The sequence below is a fragment of the Halichoerus grypus genome, chromosome 2 (assembly GCF_964656455.1).
Source record: "Halichoerus grypus chromosome 2, mHalGry1.hap1.1, whole genome shotgun sequence".
In the NCBI taxonomy this organism is placed as follows: Eukaryota; Metazoa; Chordata; class Mammalia; order Carnivora; family Phocidae; genus Halichoerus; species Halichoerus grypus.
Genome location: NC_135713.1, coordinates 204,293,630 through 204,316,430, shown reverse-complemented (window position 1 = coordinate 204,316,430; position 22,801 = coordinate 204,293,630). Strand labels below are relative to the sequence as shown.

Sequence of the window (22,801 nt, the reverse complement as noted above, 5' to 3'; positions counted from 1 at the left end):
ACTCTGCCCTGGTTCGTCCCTTTAGACAGCTGGGGCAAAGAGAAAGCTTTATCCAGGCTGCAGATGGCGGATTTGTTCTGTCTCACTAGCCTAACTAGGGCAAGTTATTAGACGGGTCCATTTCAAAAGAAAGCAACAAGCCAGCTTTTGGTTGCCTTAAGCTCATTTTTTCTTTTAACTGATAAGGTATTTTTATTTTAAGTGCATCAAGGGAGATCATCTTTTTAAAGGAATTTTGCACGAACTCTGCTACTGAAATGAAAAGTCCTTTCTTAATCTCTCAAATATTGACCCTAATTTTAAATCTTTGTATATTTGTGTTCTTGATTTTTAATGTAAGGCAAAACTACAATTAGCTTTACACTGCTTTCTTGATAATTTCTTCTCTTCTAATATTATGGCAAAAAAAAAAAAAAAAGCCATTTCCAGTAGAACCCTATCACCATCTTTAACCCTATGCCCCCCAAGCCATTAGTGCTCTCCTCTTGCTGGGATCAATCACTACCACCTGTAAGTTGATTATCTATCTGGACTTCATTGTCCCTTCATCCCTCACCTGACTGTTCACACATGCTAGAAACTCAGCATGTCCCCTACTGAACTGAACCGTATAGCTCCAGACACCAAACCTGCTTCTCTCCATTCTTTATTCATGTCTTGGGCAAGCCATCCATCAATGTAAAATCTTTTTATTTTATTTTATTCTAGTAATTTCTATCCCCAACGTGGGGCTCATACTCACGACATGGAAATCAAGAGTCACACTCTCTACCAACTGAGCCAGCCAGGCTCCCCAAAATCTTTACCTTTTAAAATTTCAGCTAATGTATAATAACTATGTAACCTCTAATGTATAGAAAATATATTTTGGTAAGGTTCAGTAGTAAATGACTTAATTATTTGAGATGACTGCTTCTACTTAAGGCAACTGGGCACCTCCCCCCTCTATAAATTATGCACTTGGAAAATAGGGCTTGCAAGTGCTCGACATAAATAATTGATAATTAAGCTTTTCTAAGTGATGAAACTCACTGTTGTATCACCGCAGATGGCTGACGTTTATATTTTTCAGTTTTGGTGGGTAACTTTCACGAGTTCCTCAGTGATAGATTTCGGCTGCTTTTACTCTCAAATAATGTTTTCCTATTTGTTGTTTAATTAAAGAATTGCCTCACTTTGTGGTGAGTGATTTTATCCACGTTGCTTTGTGTAATAAGTGTTTCTAGACTAAAGCTCCATGGGAAGAAAACCCAAGAATGAATATTTGGTTCAGTTTTTCTGTTAGAATTTTCTTCTCTGTCTTCCTTCCTGTGGCTTCTTCACAGGCTGAAAGTGCTGAATCTCACTGTTTTTAGTGTGCAGTAAACTTTCAACAAAAGTTGAAATTGGTTTAGAAAATGTATCTATACCCTCACCATGTGATGGATGACGACGAAGCCTCTCACTGTTTCAGAAGTTCTTTGGGTTAATCCAGGAATTGGGGTATGTGAGGAGAGCCTTGAGAAGGCGTTTTGTGACATAAGTCCTTCCCTTCGGATGGCTTACCTTCCTGGGAGTATTTAGATTATAGAAATTTGGGTTAAGAGGCATTCATTTAGTCATCTAGGTTGGAAAGTATTCCCAGACGGAATTTGCAGCATTACCTAGGCCTCCCATGGTGACTTACCAGTGCTGTCACGTCCTGGCACAGTCCTCGTCTGTCTGGGCGAGGCAGATGGGGATTCTGACCCCTGACTGCTGATCACCTCTCGTTATTATCGTGTTAGAAATATCCCTGCCTCCTGGCTAGTCAAGGTGGGGCAAGGAGCGCCTGCCCTAACTGACATCCCTGAAACCCTGGCTGTTCGCAGTTAGTGAATTTGAGACTGAGGGTGTGTGTGCATGAGTGTGTGTGTGTGCATGAGTGTGTGTGCGGGCTGGTGCATCTGTATCCTAGCCCTGAACTACTGTCCTGTTAAACTCCATAATCTGTGTGGTGATTGGTAGGTAAAGCCAAGGACAGCTATATTATTTACATTCGTATTTTCCTGTTAACGATCATTTTGAAGCAAATATGAAAAAGGAAGAGCCTTCATTGGAAAGGGTTACAGAGGTCTATACGTAGTGGTAGGCAGGTACTGAGACTTCTGTGTGTAGGTACGAGCTGGCTTAGGAAGATCGAGGCAAAGAAATGTGTGTGTGTGTATAGGCTGATACCTGCAGTTAAGATTCCTGAATATACAGAGGATAGAAAATAACCACTTCAAGTTTAAGGGGAAAAAAAACAGGAACAAAATACATGTATATGTTCATTAATGTGCACTGAGGGGCCTTCTGGTCTTTTGGCTGATGGTATTATAGACAGATCATGATAAGGATTCAATTGATAATGTTAAAAGGAAAATCGATCTCTTTACGTTGGGTATCTTGGGTTCTCACTGCTATGATTTTGCTTATTTTGTGCCACTGTCCCAAATCGAGAGACAGTTCTCTTGGGATTAACAGTTACACTAATTATTTGTTTGAAGGGTTAACATTTTTTTTGAGTTGGCTTTTTTACTTGGTTTAGTTTGACTGGTTTCTGTTTGATGTTTCTGTCTCTCCCTGTCTAGGAAGCTATTTTGCCAGCCACTTCATTATGGGAGGAGAGAAGTTTGACTCCACGCACCCTGAGGGTTACCTGTTTGGAGAGAACAGTGATCTGAACTTTCTGGGGAACAGACCAGTAACGGTATGGTTATAACCTGTTTATTTCCAGGTGGGGCTTCGGTGGCCAATTCAAACAGTCTTATAAAGATAAAGTTTGTAATCACTGGCTCAGTAGTGTGTGTAGCTTCGTGTGAGTTGAGAGGGGCCCTGGGAGCCAGACCACAGCCCTTTTGCCGGCAGTGGGTCTCTTGTCCCTAGAGGCTGACCCGTGGAAAGGCTGCTGGAGTCTGCCTAAGGGTGAGGACATCTCCCATGCTCTGGCTGTCCTAAGGATTCTTGTCTCTGCCTAAATGCCACCTCCACAGACAGCCCCCTCCCAGCTCTGCTAGCGCATCCTCACCTTGCTTTTTTCCTTCCTCATAGTACTTAACAGCATATAGGCTTTTATTTCTGTCTCGCCCTCTGTTTATTATCTGCCGTTTCTTTTAGAATGTAAACTTCACAGGACAGGAGGTATTTTTACTGTTGCACCCTAGCACCTAGAACAAAGCCTGGTACATACTGACCAGCCCTTAAAGATTTGTTGAATGAATGACCGAAAAGTTTTCCCTTGATATCTGAATTGATATTAGACTATGTCTCTGTTCATTCAACTCATTCCATAAACTCTTATGGAGCATCTTCTCTGCACCCAGCTGAGGCTTCGGAAGAATGGCTGCCATATGGCTTGTGAGTAGCCGCTGTGCGCCAAGGAAGGTCCTCGAGACTTTTCAGACATTATTCCTAATCTTCATAAGGAACCACCTGACAGATTTATCATTATTATTTTTTTTTTAAAGTAAGCTTTAAAAAAACGTGTGAGACTTGAACTTACCACCCCGAGGTCAAGAGTCTGGTTCTCGGGTATTAAGAAGGGCACTTGTGACGAGCACCAGGTGTCGTATGTAAGAGGTGAATCACGAAATCCTACACCTGAAACTAATATTACAGTCTGTTAACTAACTGGGATTTATTTTTTTTTTAAAGATTTTATTTATTTGAGAGAGAGAGAATGAGAGAGAGAGAGCACATGAGAGGGGGGAGGGTCAGAGGGAGAAGCAGATTCCCTGCTGAGCAGGGAGCCCGATTCAGGACTCGAGCCCGATTCGGGACTCCATCCCGGGACTCCAGGATCATGACCTGAGCCGAAGGCAGCCGCTCAACCAACTGAGCCACCCAGGCGCTCAACTAACTGGGATTTAAATAAAAACTTGAAAAAATAAAAGTCACGTGCTCTGCCGACTGATCCAGCTAGGCGCCCCAGAAGATTTATTATTTACCCCATTTTATAAGAGGGAGACCTGAGGTTCCGAGAAACGAGTAATGACAATACTAGCGTTTGCGGAGCGCGTGCTATGTTCCAGGCACTGTTCTCAGTGTTTACACGAAGTTTTCCCAAAGTCAAATAACCAGGTCTGCATGGCCGCAGATCAGTAACCCTTCCACTGCTTCCCATTGCTTCAACACCTGCTACCTTCCTCCAGAAGCTCCCAGTGTATGGGGCAGACGAAACATAGGAACAGGAAATGTCTGAACAGCAGCAGAGGTCTGAAGTGATGGGATGCTGTGGGGCTTGAGAGTGGGAGAGGAGGACGGCATGCGCAGGCCGCTGGTGCTGAGAAGAGGTGGAGGGTGTTGAGCGAGGCTTTGGACACACCGGGGTTTTCGCCAGCGGGGTGGGGAAGGGGCTTTGCAGGAGAGAGGTGCAGAGGATGGGCCTAAAAGCGTTCCCATTGTCGACTCAGCAAACAGTTACCAAGCAACTGCTATGGGCCAGGCACTGTGATAGGTGCTGGGGATACAAAGCTGAAATGAGCATGGTTTGTTTCTCCCTGGAACAAATAAGGAAGCCAGTCTGGCGGGAGTGGACATTTCCTGATGGCAAAACACGATTGGAAAGGTAGGTGGGGGACTCCATTACCTCCAGAGGTTTTTGACTCGTTCCTGTAGGCTGTGGGGAATAGTGAAGATTTTTAGGCAGATAAGTGACCTGGAGAAATTTTTTTTTTTTTTAATGATATGTTTCCATTGTTTTCTTCTTTTGTATGTGGAGTGACCCCCTCCTCTCATTCACAGTCCAGGAGTGCTTTCAAAATGCCCCATCCTTTCTGCTTCACGTTTAGTCCTGCCAACTAATGCTCATCCAATGTCTGCTCTTTTCTTTTTTTTTTAAAGGTTTTATTTATTTATTTGACAGAGAGAGACACAGCGAGAGAGGGAACACAAGCAGGGGGAGTGGGAGAGGGAGAAGCAGGCTCTCTGCGGAGCAGGGAGCCCGATGCGGGGTTTGATCCCAGGACCCTGGGATCATGACCTGAGCCGAAGGCAGACACTTAACAACTGAGCCACCCAGGCGCCCCAAATGTCTGCTCTTTGATTTTGTTACTCTGCCTTAGCAATTAGAGTAGAGGGATCTTCCTTTTTTGATAGAGCCAGTAAGAATTTTGCCTCCCTCCGCGGGAGTCAGCTCGTGCTTGGAAAATGGCCCTTTCTTCTTATGGGGACTTGCCATTTGCATCGGTTACTCCCTTTCTATTTCCTTCCCTCTGGTGTCAGAATAGGGGTTTTTTTGTTTTTAATTTTGAACTTTTCAGGCCATAGAGATTATTTAAAAACAAATAAATGCTTCCCTAGGGTCATTTGGAGCTTTCTGCTGGCTGGCACACCTTCCCAGTTCAGTTGCCTCGTTGACACTTCTCTGTGAACCCGTGAGGGACTGAGCTCCTCCCGAAGCCCTGAGCAGCTTTGACCTTACACTTGAGACTTTTTCCCAAGGAGTGTCAACACTGGACTTTTTGTTGTTGTTTCTATGTAGTCATCATTAAATATGTTTGATGCTGTACCAAGCAAATGTTTCCAAAAGACAGCAAATCAGAGTAACTTCAGATGGGCAGCGGGAACTGTAGTATACAGAATGAACGCGGCACGTTCCCTTTTCTTTCCCCACACGTTATTCCATAGTGGTAACAGCGAACATTTACTGGACACTTCCTGTTTGCAAGGCCTGGTTGTTCTAAGCTCTTCATCTGTGTCCTCTCATTTTGTCCTCACACCCTGATGAGGAAGGTCCTTATTGGACAGATGAGGAACATGGGCACCAGGAATTTAAGCAAGGATCAGCAAGCCTGTAAGTGATTGAATCAGGATTTGAACCTAGCAGTCCAGCTCTAGAGGCTGAAGCACTCTGTTGTTGCTGCTCGTCAGGGCGTGTGTGCTCAGGATCTCTGCCCACATCATGTCGGTGAGTCTGTCCGAGTAGGTCATCAAGTGCAAATTGTGAGATGCGGAGAGAGATCTAAAAGTAGACCTAGTGGCAGGGACATGATCTCTTGGAGTATCTCTTGGGAGAGCTGCGATGTGGTGTGTAATTCCATCTGCTGCTGTGACCTCTGCGTTTTGCTGTTACTGCACATCACACCTGATTAGGGGACGGCCCAGAGATTGGGGATGGACTTGTAGCTTGATTTCTGAGGAATGGACTTCTACTCTCTAGAAACATGTCCCTGGGGTCAATAACTGGGCATCCGGTTGCAGAAGAGAGAAAACAGCCTTTTAAAGGCATCAAGCAGCTCCTCCTTCCAGAGAGTATGAAGATGGGGAGAGGAAGATGTTGAAATAAATTGTTATATAAAAATAAATACCATAGACTTCTTGGCTTGTGGGACTTGTGGTCTTTCCTGTCATTTCTGACTGATCAGACTTAAAAGTATCTCCTGCAAACGTATCACTCGGCCTATAGTTTGTACCGGAGCCCTGCTGATCTAAACTTACAATAATCCGTCAAAGCCAAATTTGGTATCAAGTCCTAAGGGTCAGATTTAAAGAACGAGAGTGTGCATATACCTAGAAGGATGGTGGAAGAGAGGCTAGAATCAAGATTTCAGGTTTTGTTTACATCTTACCATTAAACCCTTTGCAACCCTGGCAGATCTATTGCTAAGGCTCTCGAATTACCCAGTGTAAGTGGGGAGAGTTCTGACATTATAGGAATGTGATGCTTGAAAAATGCCTTGGAATTGCTGGATAAAAAGAAGCCCAGAGCAATGGTGGCTACAGTGCTATCCCCTCAGGTCGGTTATTTATGCAGCTACTGAGAGTTTTCGGTGGAGAGAATATTCACTGGCTTTTAAGTAACTGTCTTAAGTAGTGAACAGGGCTTCTGAAGGTCTTTCTGCTCTGATCCCTGCATCTAGAGGAGCTAAGATCCCTGTGTTTGTGCATCACAGTTATAAAATGTTAAATAAAGACCATCCTTCCCCTTCCTAGGTGGGGAAGAGCCGGTGCTGATTTTTTGCTCCTTTACTGAGCTAGGTCTTCTTTTGTCAAGGTAAATTACTGCGAAAACTCTAAGTTATTTAGAGGCTCAGTGAACTGAGGATTGACAGAGAATCAAATGATACCTGCGTCCAAATGTATCCTCTCACCTTTGAGGAAAGTAGTTGAGTTTTGGTCAAGCCCCTGATACTCCACATCATCTTGTGTGTTCTGTCCCTGGGCCGCTGGGGACAGCTTTTTCTCCTCATGCTCCCTGCAGCCAGGGCTGCACAGCTGGCCTTAAGAACCAAGGTGCACACAGGTGGGCCTTTCTTCTCCCCCTAATAGAGATACACCCAATCAAGTCTCTCTAAATTGAGCCCCTTTATTCACATGTGTGCAGGAAGAGCAGGGTATTTTATTATATTTTTTATTTATTTGAGAGAGAACGAAAGTGAGAGAGATCACAGAGGGAGAGGGAGAAGCAGGCTCCCCGCTGAGTGGAGATCCCAATACAGGGCTCAATTCCAGGACCTGGAGATCATGACCTGAGCTGAAGGCAGACACTTCACGGACTGAGCCACCAAGGCGCCCTGAGAGCAAGTTATTTAAAGGAACTTGACAGTATATCCATTTGTGCAGTAGAGTTTTACACATGTGGAGCTTTGTGTCAGTCATGGTGCCATTCATTCGTTCAATAAGTATTTGCAAATCATATGCTGTGCTAACAACCGGGAGTGCAAAGATGAAAAAGACTTGGCCCCTGCCCTGAGGCACTCCCAGTATGATGGGGCAGATTGCCCCTGACTGTGACATGTTCTGGTAAGTTCTATGTGACTGTATGAGAGACAGGGCCAGAGTGCTCTGAGAGCAGAGAGGAGTGAGGATGCCTTCTACCCAGGACACTGGCTCTGAGAGATGACTCCTTGGACTGGGCAGGATGAGCAGGATTTCCCAAGTGGATATTGGGAAGGTCATCAAGGCAGAATTAACAAGCAATGTAAGGAAGCAACTAAGATGCAGACGTGCCTGTTGGGTTTCCAGAATGGTGAGTGGGCTGTAAGGATTGGATTTTGAGGGATGTTGGCGAGAGGTGAGGTTGGAAAGACAAACTGGGCCCATGTTTGAAGGGTCATGAGGATTGTACTGAGAAGTTTATGCCTTTCTCTGTAAGGCAGCAAAGAAGGTCATACTCATGAGTTGCTTTGTCACTGACCGGCTTCATGGTGGTGCTGTTTCAGGTATCGGCCATGAGTGAGCCTCAGTTTTCCCGTCTATAAAAATACCTATCTTGCAGATACATTTTAAGAATTCAAAGAATGACAGCTATTATGATTTGATTGACCTTTCAGAAAGTTAATTCTTTTTTTTTTTTTAAGATTTTATTTATTTATTTATCAGAGAGAGACACAGCGAGAGAGGGAACACAAACAGGGGGAGTGGGAGAGGGAGAAGCAGGCTTCCCGCTGAGCAGAGAGCCCGACGTGGGGCTCGATCCCAGGACCCCGGGACCATGACCTGAGCCGAAGGCAGACGCTTAACGACTGAGCCACCCAGGAGCTCCTAGAAAGTTAATTCTTTAAATCACCTCATGGTGTAGAGAGTGAATTGGAAAGACAGAAGATGAGGGACCAGTTGGGTAGTGGTTTGTTTTAGTTAAGGAAGAAGATACAAAGGGCCTGAGCCAGAATAGTGGCATTAAAAATAAAGATGGTGCAGATTCAAGAATTGTGGGCAGTATGACTTGAAGGCAGGGAGTAGTTAGGGACATGAGGAGCAACCTCTGTGGGACAGCTAACACTTAGACTGGATGCTGTGTGTGGGTTTTATCTGCAGTTTGGTTTGTGCCCAGGCCCCAGTGTCCTCAGACGGGTCAGTCACAATACAGGCACCCTGTGTTCAACTGCTCGGGCTGCTGAAACAAAACACCGTAAACTAGGGGCCTGAACAACAGGTATTCATGCTCAAGTTCTGGAGGCTGGGAAGGCCGAGATCAAGGTGCTGGCAGATTTAGTTCTGGTGAGGGCCTTCTTGCAATTGACCTTCTTGCTGGGTCCTCACATGCTGGAAAGAGAGTACTCTCTCCCTCTTCGTCTCCTTTTAAGGGCACTAATCCCATCTTGAGAGACCCACCATTATGACCTCATCTAACCCGAATTACTTCCCCAAAGCCTCATCTCCAAATACAGTCCCATTGGGGGTTAGGCCTTCAACATATGAATTTTTAGCAGGACATACAAGAGCCCGTGGCAAGAACATGCCTCTTTTCTGTGGGTATGTGGGTATGCCTTGTAGATTGAGTTATTTGTCTTTTGCATGCTATCATCTTTCTTCCTTTATAAATTGTACTACAACTATGTTTAGCATTTAGTTTGGCAGTATTTATATTTTTAGTTATGCAGACCCTTTAAGTCAAGCGACTTCATGGGGCGCCCGGGTGGCTCAGTTGGTTAAGCGGCTGCCTTCAGCTTAGGTCATGATCTCAGGGTCCTGGGATCGAGCCCCACATTGGGCTCCCTGCTAGGCGGAGAGCCTGCTTCTCCCTCTCCCTCTGTCTGCCGCTCTGCCTACTTATGCTCTCTCTCTATCTCTGTTAAATAAATAAATTAAAATCTTAAAAAAGAAAAGTCAAGCGATTTCATTTCTCTGAATCTCTGTATAAAAGAGAAACACCCTCCTTTATATTCTGCTACAACACTGATTCACTTTTGACACCAGACGTGGGCTTTGCACGCATCAGGCAGGAATTGTTAAATAAATTATAGTGTGTCTACACTAAGAACTGGTATTCAGCCAAAAATAAAATAGATTTGTACCCACTGAGATGAAAATATGTCCATGACCACATGGTTTGCTGAAAAAAGCAAGTTGTTATGTATAATGTGGAATCTGATTCCATTTCTGATCAAAATAACAGTGTGTCACAATATACGTATGTTTGTGTATTTATATTTGTAGGTACATAAAATACGTCCGAGAACAATGCATTTTACCCTGTCACAGTGGTAACTATTGGGGTACATCAGTGAGGGGAGGTACTTCTGACTTTGTATTCTTCTATATGAATACGTATTTGAATTTGAATTTTTCCTAATGAACACATTTTTATTTTTAAAACAGAAGCATTTAAATTTTCTGTAAAAATAGGAAAAGGGACTACTTACTGCTAAGCAGGGGAGGAGACAGTTCTAGGAAAATACATGGAATAGGAAAGTTAAGGAAATTCATAAAATAATGGCTTAATTGTTTAGTGAACTGCAGGAAGGGTGTGGCCTGCTGAGTGGGGTTGGGGGCTTGTGGAGAATAACAAAAAGATCAGAATAGGCGGTGAGGACTGGAGCCAGGTAGCTGCATCCCGTTGGTGGCAATATGCAATGATTTACCTTTAGAAACATTCAATTCGAGGTGCCTGGGTAGCTCAGTGAAGCGTGTGCCTTCGGTTCAGGTCATGATCTCAGGGTCCTGGGATCAAGCCCCAAGCTGGGCTCTCCACTCAGCAGTGAGTCTGCTTCTCCTTCTCCCTCTGTGATCTCTCTCACTTTTGTTCCCTCTCAAATTTTTTTAAAGATTTTATTTATTTATTTGACAGAGACGCAGCGAGAGAGGGAACACAAGCAGGGGGAGTGGGAGAGGGAGAAGCAGGCTTCCCGCCGAGCAGGGAGCCCGATGTGGGGCTCGATCCCAGGACCCTGGGATCATGACCTGAGCCGAAGGCAGACGCTTAACGACTGAGCCACCCAGGTGCCCCTTAACTTACTTTCTGTTGTTTTTCTTCTCACTTTTTTATTGTGGATTGTGAAATATTTATATGTGAGTATATGAACCATGTATCTACAGTTTAAAGAAACCGTAAACAGCCTGTACCCGCCACCCAGACCAAGAAGTGGAACACTGGCAGCACCTCCGAGGTTCTCCCGTGCCTGACCCTGATTGCATCTGTGTTACTTTGTTAAATAACAGCTTTATGGAGATATAATTCACCATGGGTTTCTGCATGGTAGAGTTACCATCTTTCTCTTTGTCGTTAATAAGTATCTTGGGGAAGATAGTTTGAAACTACTGCTTAGATTTCTTTTTTTAATGCAAAAAGCGTCAACTAAGTTTGCTCCTTCCTTTAGCTAAATATGCTGCATTGGCCAAGTCTAGTGAAATAGGGCGTTCCATATTAGATCTACTGCCTCGCTTTGAGATGTAAGATGGGGATCATGGTTTTCTCTCTGGTGTGTAAACTTCAGGGTATAGTTATATGGATAGAAGCTATAGAAAGGGGGCACCTAGGTTGCTCAGTTGGGTAAGCATCCGACTCTTGATTTCGGCTCAGGTGGTGATCTCAGGGTTATATGGCTGAGCTCTGCGTCGGACTCTGCACTGAGTGTGGAATCTGCTTGAGATTCTCTCTCTTCCTCTCCCTCTCTCTCTCCAAAATAAATAAACAGGGGCGCCTGGGTGGCTCAGTCAGTTAAGCGTCTGCCTTCATCTCAGGTCATGATCCCAGGGTCCTGGGATCGAGCCCCGCATCGGGCTCCCTGCTCAGTGGGGAGCCTGCTTCTCCCTCTCCCTCTGCCTGCCCCTCCCCCCGCTTTTGCCACGCACATGCACGCACACGTTCTCTCTCAGACAAATAAATAAAATCTTTTAAAAACTAAATAAATAAAACCTAAAATAAATAAAATAAAATCTTTTTTAAAAAGGCTTTAGAAAGGGGTTGCAGTATAACCTGAAGTGATGACAGAGAGGAGAGAAATTCTCTGGAGAAGAAGCTTTGCTGGGGATGAATGAGGAAGAGGAGTTTTTAGTAGCTGTTGGCCTCTAGTGGGTTACTTTCTCTGGATAAGAATTTCAAAATCAGTTTGGATTATAAAAGAAAGGAATTATAAAAGGGAGAAGGAAGTAGAGGAGGAGAAGGAGGAAATAGTTACTTTTCCGTTCTTACCTTTAATTTGGCATCTGTGCTGGCTACGTAGATGGTTTTCTTTACTAATCATTAGGCCATGCCCACTGTGGATCTTTTTCCCTTCCCCATTACACAAATCGTTCATTGATTGACTCAATCATTCTTTCACTCATTTACAATTTTTTTTTTTTAATTTATTTATTTTGGAGCACCTGGGTGGCTCAGTCATTAAGCGTCTGCCTTCGGCTCAGTCATGATCCCAGGGTCCTGGCATCAAGCCCCGCATCGGGCTCCCTGCTCGGCGGAGAGCCTGCTTCTCCCTCTCCCACTCCCCCTGCTTGTGTTCCCTCTCTCTCTGTCTCTCTCTCTCTGTCAAATAAATAAATAAAATCTTTAAAAAAAATTTAAAAATTTATTTATTTTTAGAGAGAGCATGAGCAGAAGGGGCAGAGGGAGAGGGAGAGAGAATCCCAAGCAGACTCCACGCGGAGCACAGAGCCCGACGTGGGGCTCAATCTCATGACCCTGAGATCAGGACCTGAGCGGAAATCAAGGGTCTGATGCCCAGCTGACTGTGCCACCCAGGTGCCCCTCAGTTACCATTTTATTGAACACCTGTGATATTCCAGGCTAACGTTAAACACTAGAGAAACAAAGGCAGATAAAGTGCGTCCCTGAACTAAGAAACTTCTCCAACAGCCAGGAAACGAGAACATCTTGGAGGAGGGGCTGAGGAGCAAAGGTACGCAGGCATCTAAACAAGATGAGGGCCGTGTGCTCCGATGATTCCATCTAGCAAAAGCTTAGCATCCAGAGGGCTGTGGAGCCGGGCCTAGAGGGAGGGGCCTTGTCTGCCTTCCTGCAGGCTTTGGACTTTTCTCCTGTAAGCATGGGGAACCACTAGTGGGTTTTAAACTGGGAGTCCTAGAGTACACATTTTGAAAGATCACTCAGACGACAGTATAGAGGATGAATTAGAGGGTCGTGAAGACAGGTAAAGGGGCACCAGATGTCCACAGGAGATTCAATGGAAGTCTGTTCTCAGGTTGCAGTGGGAGTGAAGAGGATGGCCCTGATTCCTGAGGCAGGATTTACGTTGGTAACCAATATAAGCAGCAGAGTCTCAGCTTTGGTAACCGGACTGTCTTCGAGGCCCCCCAAAGGACATGGCCAGCTAGTGGGTTTTCCTGTTCTGTGCGGCAGACCCATCCTAGCGTGCCGACTCCTTTACGCCTTTTGATCTTTTCTTCCAACAACTGCTGTCGCAGGTTCTGGAATCCATTAGTGTGGTCCGTTGCTTTTCTGAGTTCCCATGAGGCCACCTTCCCCAGCCCAGGTTAGACCCAGGGCCCTTGCCACGGTGTTAATTCTGTATCACGAGAATATGTCCCCACACCAGCAGGCTCTCCCTCATCCAGCTTTATACTCCACACCCCTTGATCCAGCACCCTCAGACCACTCCCACATACTCTGTTCCGACCTGTGCCTGTATTAGCCTGGGCCTGCATATCTTTGGCATAATAACCCCCCCTTCTCTTAGCAGGCCTGCAGGCCCCAGCTGAGTAATACTCAGATTGGACCCTAATTATGGCCTATGACCTGGAGGGAGGATGGGGCAGCGCCTTTGTAGGGCAAGCACTGTCTTGTCTTGTCTGAGACCGCTGTGTCATCTTCAAGCAAGGGCGATTCCCCTATCTTCCAGGGAGAAGAAGCCGGCCACTTTGCAGGTCCAGGGAATCTGAGGTTCACGGTTCTCAGGTGAATGTACATAGACATCTCCTTCTTAAGCCTTAGAGTCCACTCTTTCCCCACCGGGGCCCCGACTTTGACTTCCTAGACTTACCTGGACTGAGAGCTCAGCCTTCTTTTTGGTTCGGCCATTCCTTAAAATTAGGTCCCGTGCCTGTAGGAGATGACTGTCTAAAATTTGCCAGGGGAGGCTGGCTGACTGTCACACTCGGCCTTAAATTGTTGACTGCTGTATCCGAGCCTGGCTTTTCCCTTTTCGATGAACGGATGGCTCTTAATAGCCGCTGCCCACTTCTCCGGTTTTATTAAATCCATTTCTCTTGTACTTCCTGTACCAGAGACCGTGGACCAGCCAGTGCATCCCCTGCCTGTGTCGCACCACCGCAGCACGCCAGGGACCATCTGGGCGGGTGGGTCCTCACTGCCATCTGGCTGGTGGGTAACCTACCCCCAGATTCCACCTGCACAGTCCACTTCCTTAGGCAGCTGCTGATAGCAGCTTCTCTAGAAACAAACCTGAGATGGAGATCTTTGTGAGAGCTATTTATTGAAGGAAGGCTCTCCTGGGAATGTGGATAGCAGAAGCCAGATGGGGCAGGGGAGCAGAAGTGAACGATGTGGTCTTGGCAGAGACTCGCTTCTGCCTGGTCCCTCGGGGAAGCTTTGGAGTACAACTTGTACTGCAGAGTCGTCCTGTCTTGAGGCAAGGGGCCTGGCCTTTTGTACGCCCTTGCCCATGTCTCACTGGCCACTGACGGCCCCGGGGTGCTATGATGAAGGGGAGATCAGGGGTACTTTCTTGGGCCAGGAGGCTCTGGTTCCTAATTGCTGGAGAAGAAGCAGCAATGGGCTGTTTGTTGCCAACATTCTCAGCAGCTGGAGAACGGGAACACAGTGAGGGGGTGGAGGCAGGGTGCGAGAGCATCACTGCGCAACTCATTCTCACATCCGCTCTTGCTTTTTTTCTCACCTTGCTTTTTTTTTTTTTAAAGACTTTATTTATTTATTTGACAGAGAGAGACACAGCAAGAGAGGGAACACAAGCAGGGGGAGTGGGAGAGGGAGAAGCAGGCTTCCCGCTGAGCAGGGAGCCAGACATGGGACTCGATCCCAGGACCCTGGGATCATGACCCGAGCCGAAGGCAGATGCTTAATGACTGAGCCACCCAGATGCCCTGGCTTGTCCTTTTTAAAAGTGATATTTATTGAAGTACAACAGATACACCAAAAGGTAACAAATCCTACATGTACACTTGATTTTCACCAAGCAAACACACCTCTATGACCAGTGTCCAGATCAAGAACTAGAACACGGCCAGTCCCACAGAAGCTCCCCTGATCCCTCTTCCTATCACCACCCCTAACTCAGGGTAACCGCTATCCTGTCTTCTCTCCTGATTTGATCTTTATATAAGTGGAACCATACAGACGGGCCCATTTATGTCTGGTTCCTTTCACGCAGAACGGTTGTGAGATTTGCTTATTTCATTGCGTAGAGTGATTGTTTATTCTCCTTGTGCATGTGCTCCGTGTGTGAGTGCCCACAGTTCATCCACACGATGGTTTATAGCATTTGGCATTCTGTTGTGTGGGGCTATGACAAAGAGTGCTGCTCTGACCATCCTGTTGTGTGTATCTCAAGGCGCGTATGGATGCATGTGTCTTCTGCCTGTACCTGGACTGGCATTGCCTTGGCACGGGAGTGTGCTCTTGTAGATACTGCTGAGCAGTTTTCCAACGCAATTGCACCAATTTTCCTCCAACCAGTTTGGTTTAGAGTCCCCACCACCTAGTATTTTCCACCTTTTTCATCCTGGTGGGTGTGTAGGATTTTCATTTTCCTGATGATTCATGAGGTTGAGCACCCTTACATAAGTTTATTGGCCATTCGTTTTCCTCTTCTGTGAAGCACCAGTTCAAATCTTTTCTATTAGCTTGTTTGGTTTTTCTATTAGCTAATCTGCTTTTTCTTTCTTGGTAAGGAAATACTAAGAAAATAGGAGTCCTTTCTCAGATAAGTATATTGCAAATGTCTTTTCCCACTCTCTGCTTGCCTTTCACTCTCTCTTTTTCTTTGAATTTATGTATTTTTATTGAGATATAATTGACATACAGCATGTTGATCAGACATATTTATGTATTGCAGTAGGTTTGTAGTCTTAGCTAACAGCTCTCTCAGGTCACATGGTAGAGAACCCTAACCCTAACCCAAGCCCAGCACAGCTCTTGAGTGCTTCCTGCAGAATTCAGTAAAACTTCAGTATTTTGAGGCCCGAATAACTCAATGTGAGGTCAAGCCAGATCTGACAGGAAGAACATCCTATTGAAACTCAAGCTTTTTAGCTTTTTTTTTTAAAGATTTTATTTATTTATTTGACAGAGAGAGGCATAGCAAGAGCAGGAACACAAGCAGGGGCAGTGGGAGAGGGAGAAGTAGGCTTCCCGCGGAGCAGGGAGCCTGATGTGGGGCTCGATCCCAGGACCCTGAGATCATGACCTGAGCCGAAGGCAGACGCTTAACGACTGAGACACCCAGGCGCCCAAGCTTTTTAGCTTTTAACAGAATTTTCTTGTTCATCTATATTCAGTCCCAGCTACAGTAATTCATGTTTTCCTTTAACACCAGAAGTTCATCTAAACTGAAAGGAAATGTAGTTCTGTCCAGTGCTGTACCATCATGGAAGAGGAAACTAGGATGTTTATACAGAGACACTTTAAAACAGGGTTTTTGTTTTTGGACTTTAAAGAGCTGCTCCCCATCTCACCAGGATGTGTCCTGCTTTCGGGAGAGGGTGTATAGGCATCTCAAGCTGCAGTGAATTTCGTTGCCCTTCGTATCCCTCAAGTCCTGGCTTCTCCCCTCTTCCTAACATGCACGAGAGGCCCGTGTGGCAACGGAGCACACGGTGTTGTGTGCGAGCTGAAAGAGGCCTTTGGGTATTTTATGTAAGCATTGTAAAGAATGTGTCTTGTCATTCTGGAAAGGGCAAAACTATAGGGATAGAAAACAGATCAGTGGTTGCCAGGGACTGGGGTGCAGGGAGGGGTTGCCTACAGAAGGACATGAAGGAACATTTGGGGGCGATGGAAGTGTTCTGTATCTTGATTATGATGGTGGTTACATAGTTGTATGTGTTTGTCAAAATTCAAAGAACTGTGTACACTAAAAAGGGTGAATTTTACTTTTGATGAAAATTAGATCTCAATAAACGTGACTTAAAAAAAAAGAGTATGTCTTAGAAAGGAGGAGTAGGTGGGCGCCTGGGGGACTCAGTCGGTGAAGCGTCTGCCTTTGGCTCAGGTCATGATCCCGGAGTCCCGGGATCAAGCCCCGCATCGGGCTCCCTGCTCAGGGGGCAGTCTGCTTCTTCCTCTGCCCCTCACCTGACTCTCACTCTCTCTCAAATAAATAATAAAAATAAAATCTTTAAAAAGAAAGAAAGGAAGGAGGAGTGGTTCATAGACATGCCAGTGCTCTCTCTGAGGCCAGCTGTCTACATAGCTCAGGGGGCCCCTGTCCATGGGCGGACACCACTGAGAGAGGTGCAGAGCTGGGGGTACACAGGGTGCTGGGAGGGGTGCAGGGCAGCCTGACCTTTGTATCGGCAGCCCTCAGCCTTAGTCCTTAATCCCAGCTCCCCAGAAGTGGGTACGTATGCCTCCCTGCAGGACAGAAGCTGGTCGTCTCAGACCTGTGCTTGGTTTTCTTCGGTGGCTCGTGGTTGTTTTGGGTCATGCTGCAGAAGTCCTGTTTGTTAGACTGCCAGGGCCACAACCTTGCTTACCTCCCACTGCCTTCCAGTCATGAGCTGAGAACCTCAACGAGCCTTCCGGTCACCGTGGTAGGACTTTATATGTCCCCCTGATAGCCCGCTGTTCCTGAGAGGTTAAATTCTAATAGAGCATGTGGCAGATTTGCAGTAATTCTCCTGGGTCACAACAAAGTGAGATAGATACATCCTAATGCTATTTACTCCAAGTGCTTTAGGATTCATAGATAAGAGATATTTATCTAATTGCTGATATTTCATTCATACGTTCATTTTCCTAAGTACAGGCATACCTTGTTCATGGCGCTTCACTTTCTTGTGCTTCGCAGATGTTGAGTGTTTTACAAATTGAAGGTTTGTGGTGATCCTGCATTGAGCAAGCCCAACAGAATTTGTTCGCTTCATGTCTCATGTTGCGTTTTGGTAATTCTTACAATATTTCAAACTTTGTCATTATCGTATTTGTTATGGTGATCTGGGATAAGTGATGATGACTGACTCGCTGAAAGTTCAGATGGTGGTTAGCATTTTAGCAATAAAATATATATATTTTTAAAGATTTTATTTATTCGAGAGAGAGAGTCAGAGAGAGCACAAGCAGGGGGAGCAGCAGAGGGAGAGGGAGAAGCAGACTCCCTGCTGAGTGGATCCCAAAGCGGGGCTTGATCCCAGGACCCTGAGTTCACGACCTGAGCCAAAGTCAAACACGTAACCAACTGAGCCACCCAGGCGCCCCAGCAATAAAATATTTTTACATTAAGGCATCTACATCATTTTTTTACACATAATGCTATTACACACTTAATAGACTACAGCATAGTATGAACATAACTTTTTTTTTTTTTTAGATTTTATTTATTTATTTATTTGAGAGAGAGAGAGAGAAACAGCATGAGAGGGGATAGGGTCAGAGGAAGAAGCAGGCTCCCCGCCGAGCCGGGAGCCCGATGTGGGACTCGATCCCAGGACTCCAGGATCATGACCTGAGCCGAAGGCAGTCGCTTAACCAACTGAGCCACCCAGGCGCCCCTGAACATAACTTTTATAAGCACTGGGAAACCGAAACATCCATTTGACTCACTTTATTGCAGGGGTCTGGACCCGAACCCACAGCGTCTCTGAGGTATGCCTGCATTCACAGCTGTATTAAAGAATTTAAAGAATTCTTGTAAAGATGTAAAGAATACATCGGGGCGCCTGGTTGGCTCAGTCGGTTGAGCATCTGATTCAGTTTCAGCTCAGGTTATGATCTCAGGGTCCTGAGATCGAGCCCCACATTGAGCTCGGCACTCAGCATGGAATATGCTTGTCCCACTCCCTCTGCTCCTCCCCCTACTCTGTCTCTCTCTCTCATAAATAAATAAAATATTTTTTTAAAAAAAGAAGATAGTATTATCACTAATGATAATCACGAATGATCACTAATGATCAACAATATTTTCATAGCACTGTATGATCTTTAAAACATTTCTTATTTGATTTTAATTACCCTAGGAGATAGACGAGGGCTGTAAATCCCATTTTACAGATGAGGAGACTGATGCCCAGAAACAATAAATTACTCACCCGAAGTCTCACTTATCAGTAAGAGCAAGAATCGAGGCCTGAAACTGGGTCTACTGGCTCCTGGTTTTGCCATCACTTTATTAAATAGTCTTCTTTTCTTTTCTTTTTTTTTAAAGATTTTATTTATTTGACAGAGAGAGACACAGCGATAAGGGAACACAAGCAGGGGGAGTGGGAGAGGGAGAAGCAGGCCTCCCGCAGAGCAGGGAGCCCGATGCGGGGCTCGATCCCAGGACCCTGGGATCATGACCCGAGCTGAAGGCAGACGCCTAATGACTGAGCCACCCAGGCGCCCCTTAAATAGTCTTATTTTCATTTTCTGCTCCCGCATGCAGTTCACTGGCAGGACCAGAGGGTCTTAGCTCCTAGTTAAACTTAATAAATGTTGTTGCACAAACCCTTTATTAAAAAAACACTTGGCAGTGTGTGTTTTCCAGTTACTTTGTAAAGAACACTCTTTGTGCCAGCCTGCCGTTTAGCCTGAGGGGCAAATATTCAGAATCCTGAGAGTCATCATGGGCACATGCTATACTCTTCTGAAGATCTTATTCATGTATTCGTACCTATTTCTATCTTCTCCATGTTCTGGTCTAATCACTCTGGGTGATACAAAGACAACTCTAACATGGATTTTTCCCTCAAGTTTATAATCTCGCAGGAAGAGCAGACATACACACACATGGGGAGGACGTGATACACGAGTTGTTCAGTTTCACAGAAGCTCTGAGAAAGGAACTTTATGACATAAGTTTTGCTGACTCGGAAAGTGCCACTAAAACACTTGAACTTGCGGTTTGTTGGTTAATGCTGTTTCTTAACAAACCAGAACACAAAGATCCGAGTGGTATTCAGCAGTGAAACTAAAGCATCTGTGTTGTAGGAATTTCCTCGAAATTTCTTTGAAACATACTGAAGCTAAATGTACACACTCTCACCTCTGTTTCCTGTTGTCATTGGACACGCCACCTTACGGGAAACTATGCTTATTGCTGTTGCATTTCAAAGAAAAATTTGGTTAATTTTTTCAGCTTTTATTTTTTTTATTTTTTTATTTTTTTAAATTATTTATTTGACAGACAGCGAGAGAGGGAGCACAAGCAGGGGGAGTGGGAGAGGGAGAAGCAGGCTTCCCGCGGAGCAGGGAGCCCGATGCGGGGCTTGATCCCAGGACCCTGGGATCATGACCTGAGCTGAAGGCAGATGCTTAACGACCGAGCCACCCAGGCGCCCCAATTTTTTCAGCTTTTAAAGAGATGCATAGTGGCCTTAATTTGTAATGAAAGTGTTCTACAAATTCTATAAAAGTCAAAGACTTCTGAGTCCAGTAACAGTTCACTACATGTACAGAATAGCATCCCCAAGAAGCACACTTATTGTAATCTCTAAAGTGGTCTTGCCAGACCCATCAGGTAAAATAGCAGCCCCAATTATTACAGAAGTCAATCTTTAGAAGGCAGCACTGATAAATGAGCTTTGCAGTAAAGGTTGCTATAATAAAAGAAGAGAATGTAGTCCCTAGCCATTTTTCTATTTATTAATATTTTAAATGCTGGAAACACAAGTGTATGTCCTCAGTTAACCCATACCTTAAAATATGTTTAAAAGAAAGAGGAGAGGGGCGCCTGGGTGGTTTAGTCATTAAGCATCTGCCCTCAGCTCAGGTCATGATCCCAGGGTCCTGGGATCGAGCCCCCCGCATCAGGCTCCCTGCTCAGCGGGAAGCCCGCTTCTCCCTCTCCCACTCCCCCTGCTTGTGCTCTCTCTCTCACTGTGTCTCTCTCTGTCAAATAAATAAATAAAATCTTAAAAAAAAAAGAAAGAGGAGAGCATCTGGTTGGCCTGAGCACTTCACAGAAGTAGTGATAGTAATAAGTACCAGTGGGCAGAGGTGACGGTCTACAAAGTTATTTCACAAATAATAGCTAAGCCATTGTCTCCTGGCCTCTAACCTCCCCAGATGCTGGGGCTGGGGCCCAGGGGTCACATTTCTCCATCACCCACTGCTCCCTGCCCGGCTTCGCCAACACGGGGTGCTGGAAGGACTGGAGGAGGAGAAGGGCCCACCTTGGAAGTCCAATAGGGACTGTACCGAATCTGTAGATTGCTTTGGGTAATGTGGACATTGTAACAATATTAATTCTTCCAATCCGTGAGCATGGAATATTTGTCTTCCGGTTTGTCTGTGTCATCTTCAGTTTCTTTCTATCAACTATACTCAAGAAGAAGAAGAGAAATTCTGAGTCCCAGGTTCAGCAGGCCTCTGGGATCTGATAACCCCCACCTCTCCCCTCTGTTCCCTCAGCCCAAAGGGGAGGGGAGCTGCTTCCTGAGGTCACTCGCTGTCAGCTCAGTGTCCCCTTCTCCTGTTTTAGTTCTCTAATGCCTGTTTAACCAGTCCTTATATTAAATTCTCTCTATTAAAATAACCGGTGTGGTTTCTGTTTTCCTAACTGGACCTTGATTAATAGAGCCCTTAATCTCACAAGTTATGAGGTAGCTAATAGTAAGCATATTTTACTGGTAAGGAAGTGGGGACTTAGTGAGGCACAGTAATTTCGTCTGAAATTATACGACCAATAGTACAAGAGCCAAGACCCACACCTTCTACTTTGAGATCCTCTGATTTCCATTGCATCTTAGCATTTCTCTTGCTGAATAACCTCTTACACAACCATGGTCCATTTATCCAAACTAAAAGTTAGCATAGGTGCATTGCTATTTTTTAAAACTACAGACTTTACTCAGCTTTCTTTTCACAAAATCCCCCCTCCCCCCCAAAAAACCCACTACAGACTTTATTAGGACCACACTAGTTTTTCCACTCATGTCTCTTTTTCGTTCCCGAATCTAATCCAGGATACCACACCTTTGCTTGTCACATCTCCTCACCTCTGTTAATCTGTGACAGCTTCCTGGTTTTTCCTTATTTTTCATAACATTGACAATTCTGAGATGTACTGGTTAGGTATTTTGTAGAACTTCCCTTGGTTTGGTTTTCAGGTGTTTTCTTGTGATTAGACCAGGGTTATAGATTTGGGGGAAGACTACTAGGAGGTAAGTGCTCCCCTGATTGCACCACCCCAGAGGTACATGACAGCTCATCTTAGTACTGCCGTTGGTGACCTTGATCACTTGGTCAAGGTGGTGTCTGTCAGGTTTACCCACTATACGTCTTTCCTTTTCCATAATTTATTTGTTAGAAGCCAGTCACTAAATCCTTGCTGAACTTTTGACTTCCCACTTAATTAGGGAGCTATGCTTTCTTAACAGATTATTAACTAGCACTTAAAGAATCTTTGTATTAATGGTCAAGAATTACAAACCTAAGAATCAGATTAACGATGTTAGGTGATGTGACCATGTATTGCTTCTTGGGGAATTATTATCCATTGTACTATCTTTGTTTTGTACCATGTTTAAACTTGGAACTTGGCTATTTTTAGTCTCAGAAAGCTTATGGTTAATGCCAGGACACCTATTTATTCTTGATGAACTGGAATCACCCTGGCAGGCCCTAAAAGGTGATCAGAAGCTCAGGGTCTTAATAGCCTGCGGGAAATCAGTTAAAAGAGGAAGAGCCATAGAGACACAGTTGCTGAGAAGAGGAAAATTGGAGATGTTAAATGATGTGGCTAAAGAAGTGGAGATTTGCAAGAATGGGCTGAGAGGTGACAGGTGACAGACATGGAGAGATGCGGAGGTCTCAAGGAGGAGGCCAAGGGAGGGATGGGGATGGAACACAGAAGGACAGGGAAGCCAGTGACAAAAATCGACCTTGGAGTTGGACTCTGCACCTGGCATATTGTAATATGTGCATTTTGTCTCTGAGATTCACCATTTATATTCAACCTATAAAGGTTATAGTTCTAGCTGCTAGGTTTCACTGTGTAGCATACTTCAA

At 45.1% G+C, this 22,801-nt stretch overlaps 1 protein-coding gene across 5 annotated transcripts in view; it reads left to right on the top strand.

The window, feature by feature from the left end:
- The window catches only part of RNF157 (ring finger protein 157), a 79,130-nt gene that overhangs the window by 20,221 nt on the left and 36,108 nt on the right, over window positions 1–22,801 (top strand). For all 5 annotated transcript variants that reach the window (XM_036088571.2, XM_078066125.1, XM_078066128.1 and 2 more), the window contains exon 2: window positions 2,592–2,710. In XM_036088571.2, the coding sequence (XP_035944464.1) occupies window positions 2,592–2,710 (119 nt within the window). The remainder of the gene's footprint in view (window positions 1–2,591; window positions 2,711–22,801) is intronic.